We start from the raw sequence: 6763 nt of genomic DNA on the forward strand, positions 1-6763 counted from the left end.
CCACATTTAGTAAGTATAACATTATCTTTCTCCTGTTCTCCTGCACTGTAACCTAGTGTATTGGGTTTAGTGCGAGTAAACAGCCTGTCAGTTTCCCTTTAATTTTATTGCAGACAGGAGGCTCATATCAGAATGCATTATCCTTCTTTATTTTGCCCATTAGCAGAAAGAATGACAGTATTAAACATGAAAAGAAAAAACACAGGTGTCCAAGCACCTAGTAACCATAGCAACTCCCTCTTCCATCCCACCAATCCAAGCATAGACTGTCCTATATAACCAAGCTGCAGCCCCTCCTCCTCCTCTTTCTTTCTGCTCGTTAGCAGCATCAGTGTCTAACAGATAAGTGCATTAATAATTTCTCATTCCTGTCCCTACTTTCCTGTCACATACATTGTGATTTCTACCTTGACCCTGTACTCCCAGGGTTGGGGGACATCTGCCTTCTGTGGCCAGCTTCTGAGGGAGCGAGGGTCCCTCTCCCTCTCTCTCTATCTTTATCTTTCTCTCCCCCCCCCCTCTCCCCGTGTTTTTCTACCTATATACATCTATATATCTATATCCGTTCCCTCCTTTTTGTCCTCTGGGTCGGTAGTTCAGACCCAGAGACCTGTACCGTTGTTCTGTCTCACTTACTTTTTCCCCCTTTTGGCGCTCCGCCATTTTTTCTGACTCCGTCCCCCTTCTTCTCCGGCTTCAGTCTGAGATCTCCTGAGCGCTTCGCTCGCCGCAGGGGGGCGTGTCCGCACATTCACTTCGCGAGCGTTTTGGCCTGTTACCTCGCCTGCGTGCGGGGCCTTCTGTGTGGTGCCCCGGCGAGTCCCTTGGTTGCGCGTCCCGGCCGTTTCGTCGGTCGCCGACTCAGGGATTCCCCGCGGCCCCTCCGCTCATCATTCGGCGCTGGCACATTAATATCGCCTTACCCAGTTCGCAACTGAGTGGGGTTTTTTCGCTGCGCCTTATTGCGAACATTTTCTCTCTCTCTCTCTTATTGTATACTCTTGTATATTTACATGTTATTTATTTACTGCAGTTAATGCTAGTCCCTCTGTCTGTTCTCTCCTTACAGCTGGGACTGCACGCTTATATTGTACATCCATACATATTTTAACTACATCATGTCTGATGATCAGCTGTCTCCACCTAATGGTGGGCTGACTCATTCATCTCAGGACCATACCCTAGCCCCTTCTGAATTATTGCAACAGATGGTGTCTACATCGGTCCAATCCGCCCTGGCCTCCGCCATGTCATCTGTCAATGACAGCATATCAAAGTCTGTTTCCATGGTGTTGTCACGGCAACACCGGGAAGGGCCGGCCTCTTCAGATACCCCCTTGGTCGCCTCCCACATACAATCCCAGGCTTCCAGCCTACTAAGACCCGGCAAGTCGGACCGGAAGAGACGCTATTGCTCCGACTTAGATACCCACCTTACCAATACACCTACTATTGGAGGTGGTTCTAAACTAACTAAGACCTCAGTGCCTCCTGAGGATACCACTGTGAGTGCTCAGAACCCCACGGATTGGTATGACATGCCCTGTGGAACCTCTCGGTCTTCCAGGCGTAATAAGCCCGACTCTTTTGTTGAAGATTCAGATGGCACCTCAGACTCTGGGGATGATGATTTGTATGAGTTTGAGGACGAGGATCTGGAAGGGAACGCGAGTCGTTCTCCTCCACATAGCTCCGCTGACACAAACGCCCCGGGGCGATCTTGGATTCCATGGGAATTCCATTCTTCAGCCCAGAGAATATCAAACACCCCCATGTGGACGCCCATGTCACAGGTGGCTGATTATGTTTCGGCTTGGCTGCGCAAATCTTTAGATAGTCGCAACCGCAATAAATTGAGGGCGGAGTGTCCGCGACCGTCACTGTCCAGTAATGTCGCCATGACGCCAGAGTTGAACCCCATTCTGGTGCGCTATCTGGTTAAGACCGGTAAAAACCCTAAAAAGGGTATTGACAAATCTTTCAAAGCTGTTCAGGACAAATTGTTGGATGTTCTTGGGCCTATGACTAAGATTTTACAATTGGCCGAACATGCTGTCGCTTCAGGTGAAGTAATTGATGCAGACATTTTACGGGGCTGGGCATTACGAGCAGTATGCTTGCTCGGCAATGCAAACTCTGCGGCGTGTACGGAACGCCGGAGGTCCATCCTTATGCGGCTGGACCCCCAACTTACTCACCTGGCTACCGACGAACCTGGTCCATCAGCGGACGGTTTACTGTTCGGGGAGGCCTTTCTTAAAAAAATAAATACGTATGTTGGCCTTTTCTCGGGCCTTGACAAAGCCCAATCCTCTTTAAAAAAGGTGGGCACTAACAAGGCTTTCCCCAGGGCTGGAAGGGGTAGGGGTCGCCCTTCCAGCCGTGCCACCAACTATAGACCCTATAACAGGGGCCACTACATGCCTGACAGACAATATTACGCACCAGTTCCCCCACCACCACAGCCCTCAACTCCATTCTTTCTGCCTAGAGGACGTCCGTGGAGAGCGAGGGGTGCCAGCCGCGGATACCCAAGATCCAGGGGCACAGGTGAGACTACCTATTCTGTCGTTAGCATGGATTCCTGTGGGGGGCAGGCTAGGGTATTTTTCCCGGACCTGGTCCCGGATCACATCCGATCCGTGGGTCTTGCAAACTGTAACCGGCTATCAAAAAGAATTTCTCTCTCCTCCGATACAGACTTGTTGGCCGCCAGCGATACACTTCGCGGACGCCGACAAGGCCCTGATCCGCTCAGAATTGATGGATCTGCAGTTGAAGCACGCCATCCAGGAGGTGTCTTGGGACGCTCCGGGTTATGTGAGCAATATTTTCTTGGTCAAAAAGAAGGACGGAGGTCACCGCCCGGTCATAAACTTGAAACATTTAAACGAGTACGTTTTGTATCGCCACTTCAAGATGGAGGGGATACATCTTCTCAGAGATCTTTTGCTACCAGGAGACTGGTTGGCAAAGATAGATCTGAAAGACGCGTATCTGACCGTGCCGATACACCTTTCTTCCCGTCCATATCTTCAGTTCTGTTGGGAAGGTGGCAAATGGGAATTTGCGTGCCTCCCGTTCGGCCTCTCTTCAGCACCATGGTGCTTCACCAAACTGCTGAGACCGGTCATGGCTTTGCTCAGAAGCCGGGGGGTACGCCTGATTGTCTATCTCGACGATATTCTGATCATGGCGTCCACGTACGCGTTGGCCATGCAGCATGTCCAATGGACGGCCGCTCTGCTCTCGGAGTTGGGCTTTCTGCTCAACGAAGAGAAGTCGGTACTCACGCCGTCTCAACGGACGGAGTTCCTGGGGTTCGAGGTGGATACCCACTTGGCCACCCTGAGTCTGCCCACGAGGAAACTGACTACAATCCGCAAGGAGATCCTGAAGCTTCTCCGTGCAGAGGTGGTCTCGTTGCGGGCGCTCGCTCGGGTGGTCGGTCTGCTGACAGCCTCCATCCAGGCGATCTTCCCTGCCCCCTTACACTACAGGGCGCTGCAGAGGCTGAAGATCCGGCACTTGAGGGAGGGTTTGCCCTACTCAACCGAAGTGCCGCTATCCGCAGAAGCCAAGGGAGAACTCCTGTGGTGGCTGCGTCATGTTCAGGTTTGGAATGGGAAGACAATTTTCAATTCCAAACCGGACTTGGTGATAGAATCAGACGCCAGCTTGCAGGGTTGGGGTGCCCGCTGTGGGGCATCGACGTCCAGAGGCAAGTGGTCACCATCGGAAATGTGTTTGCACATCAATTGCCTGGAACTTCTCGCGGGCACCTTTGCCCTGAGGAGTTTCGCTTTCCACAGGTCGGATTGTTGTATCCTGCTGCGCATGGACAATGTAGCAGCCGTTCAATACATCAACCGCCTGGGAGGCACGAAATCCAAGATCCTCGCAGATCTCGCGACGGTCCTTTGGCAATTCTGCCTTCAGCGGAATATATTGTTGACCGCGGAGTATCTTCCTGGAATTTCCAACGCCATTGCGGACTGGAACTCCAGGTACCTCACGGACTCCAGCGATTGGATGTTGGAGCCAACGGTGTTCCGGGCGATCCGTGCCCTGTGGGGGCCATTGAGTATCGACCTATTCGCATCTCGTCTCAATCGACAGCTGCCACTATTTTTCAGTTGGCGACCGGATCCGGACGCCATGGCGACGGACGCGTTTCTTCAAGTGTGGCCACAGGGCACTCTGTACGCCTTCCCGCCATTTGCCATGATTTCCAGAGTATTATGGCAGACGGTGTCCCAGAAAGCGACGCTGGTGTTGATCACCCCCTGGTGGCCGACTCAGTCGTGGTTTCCCCAGGTCCTGGGGGTGGCCATAGATGTGCCGAGGTTGTGTCCGCCTCTACTCACGTTGCTTCGAGACCCCTCAGGGAATCTTCATCCCTTGATATCGGACGATCAACTGCCGCTGTTGGCATGGTTGATTTCGGGACACCTTCGCTTGGGGGCCGCATTTCGCAATCGGCTTCTGACCTCATCAATGACGCTTGGGCTCCAGGTACCAGATCGGCTTATCGATCAGCCTGGGGACTTTGGCTTCGTTGGTGCTCACGACGGGATTTGGATCCCGTACGTGCCCCTGTAGTGGAGGTCATTAATTACCTCTTGGAGTCTTTTGAGGCGGGGAAAGCTTATCGCACGATTAACGTTTATCGCTCGGCTATTTCCGCCTCCCATGGGTTGGTGGATGGCTTATTGGTTGGACAACAACCTATTGTCTGCCGTCTTATGAGGGGAATGCGGTTTAAGAGACCGCCTTCTTCGCGATATCTCACCACGTGGGATGTTAGCAGTGTATTACACATGTTTGAGACATGGGAAGACAATGACGACTTGTCTCTTAAACTCCTGTCGTTTAAATTGACAATGTTGTTATGCCTGGTCTCCATCAAGCGTGTGTCAGACGTGCGGGCCCTGGATATTTCCAGGAAACAATTTGTTCCCGATGGGGTTCGTTTTTCCATTTGTCGTAGGACCAAAACTGATCTACGTTCGGTTTTCTTCCCATCTTTTCCGACGCGTCCAAAATTGTGTGTCGTACGATGTCTTCGGTCTTATGAGTTGAAGACAGCTACGCGTCGTCCGACAGGTTCGGCGCAGCTCCTCATCTCCTATTGTCCTCCATATTTACCAGTTTCCTCCCCGACATTGGCTCGGTGGGTGAAGTTGACAATGTCCTTGGCGGGTATTGATGTGTCACTATTCACGGCTCACTCCACTAGGAGTGCGATGTCGACCAAAGTCTTTCAGACGGGTGGCTCGCTTTCGGAACTCTCGAGGGCGGCCGACTGGTTGTCGGAGGATACATTCCGAACGTTCTATTTTAAACCTACTGAACATGTGTCTATGTCTGTATTGTGATGTACCTATGATGCTTCTCTATGTACTGTGCTTTGAACATGCATTCTGATATTAGCCTCCTGTCTGCAATAAAATTGAGGATTTTCCTAGTACAGTGACGGAAAATATTGATTTTATTAAGACAGGAGGCGAATATCATGCCACCCGTTTCCCCTACCCGTTATTATTTATAACCTTTGTTGTTTTCAGGATATTGAAGAATGGTTCTGCCTTGCCACGGTTCATTGTTGGGGTCAGCTGCGTGACCTATCCGGTTGATCGTTCCTGTTTGAAGATTGATGTTCTGCGTTATTGGTTCAAGATCCTCCGTGTGGACGCCGTCGCGCGAGTTCTGCGGTTTCGATGCTGGACGAAGTCACGGCATAAAGAAAGAGGAGGAGGAGGGGCTGCAGCTTGGTTATATAGGGCAGTCTATGCTTGGATTGGTGGGATGGAAAAGGGAGTTGCTATGGTTACTAGGTGCTTGGACACCTGTGTTTTTTCTTTTCATGTTTAATACTGTCATTCTTTCTGCTAATGGGCAAAATAAAGAAGGATAATGCATTCTGATATTCGCCTCCTGTCTTAATAAAATCAATATTTTCCGTCACTGTACTAGGAAAATCCTCAATTATATACCGTACCCCCCTTAATGATCTATATACTGTGCCACCATTCATCTATTAATTCATTATATACTGTGCCACCATTAATGAACTATATACTGTGCCACTATTATTTAACTATACTGTGCCACCAGTAACCCTTTAACCTCTTAAGGACCCAGCCATTTTACACCTTAGAACCCGGCCATTTTTTGCACATCTGACCACTGTCACTTTAAACATTAATAACTCTGGAATGCTTTTAGTTATCAATCTGATTCCGAGATTTTTTTTTGTCGTGACATATTCTACTTTAACATAGTGGTAAAAAAATTTGTAACTTGCATCCTTTCTTGGTGAAAAATTTGAAAATGTTATGAAAAATTTGAAAATTTTGCATTTTTCTAACTTTGAAGCTCTCTGTTTGTAAGGAAAATGGATATTCAAAATATTTTAATTTTTTTTCACATATACAATATGTCCACTTTATGTTTGCATCATAAAATTGACAAGTTTTTACTTTTGGAAGACACCAGAGGGCTTCAAAGTTCAGCAGCAATTTTCCAATTTTTCACAAAATTTCCAAACTCACTATTTTTCAGGGACCAGTTCAGGTTTGAAGTGGATTTGAAGGGTCTTCATCTTAGAAATACCCCATAAATGACCCCATTATAAAAACTGCACCCCCAAAGTATACAAAATGATATTCGGTCAGCCTTTTAACCCTTTAGGTGTTTCACAGGAATAGCAGGAAAGTGAAGGAGAAAATTCACAATCTTCATTTTTTACACTCGCATGTTC

The 6763-nt window shown here is 49.0% G+C and overlaps 1 protein-coding gene across 1 annotated transcript; it reads left to right on the plus strand.

The window, feature by feature from the left end:
• Positions 1-292: 292 nt before the first annotated feature.
• LOC130282534 (uncharacterized) lies at positions 293-6198 on the plus strand. Its single transcript, XM_056530834.1, has 2 exons — positions 293-2550; positions 5568-6198. The coding sequence occupies exons 1-2, from the start codon at positions 1119-1121 to the stop codon at positions 5573-5575; spliced, it is 1440 nt and encodes a 479-aa protein (XP_056386809.1). The 5' UTR covers positions 293-1118; the 3' UTR covers positions 5576-6198.
• Positions 6199-6763: the final 565 nt, after the last annotated feature.

The sequence above is a fragment of the Hyla sarda genome, chromosome 7, assembly GCF_029499605.1.
Source record: "Hyla sarda isolate aHylSar1 chromosome 7, aHylSar1.hap1, whole genome shotgun sequence".
Taxonomy (NCBI): Eukaryota; Metazoa; Chordata; class Amphibia; order Anura; family Hylidae; genus Hyla; species Hyla sarda.

Excerpts from the sequence above, each read along its gene's own strand:
- LOC130282534 (XM_056530834.1), top strand. The coding sequence starts at position 1,119 with ATGTCTGATGATCAGCTGTCTCCACCTAATGGTGGGCTGACTCATTCA.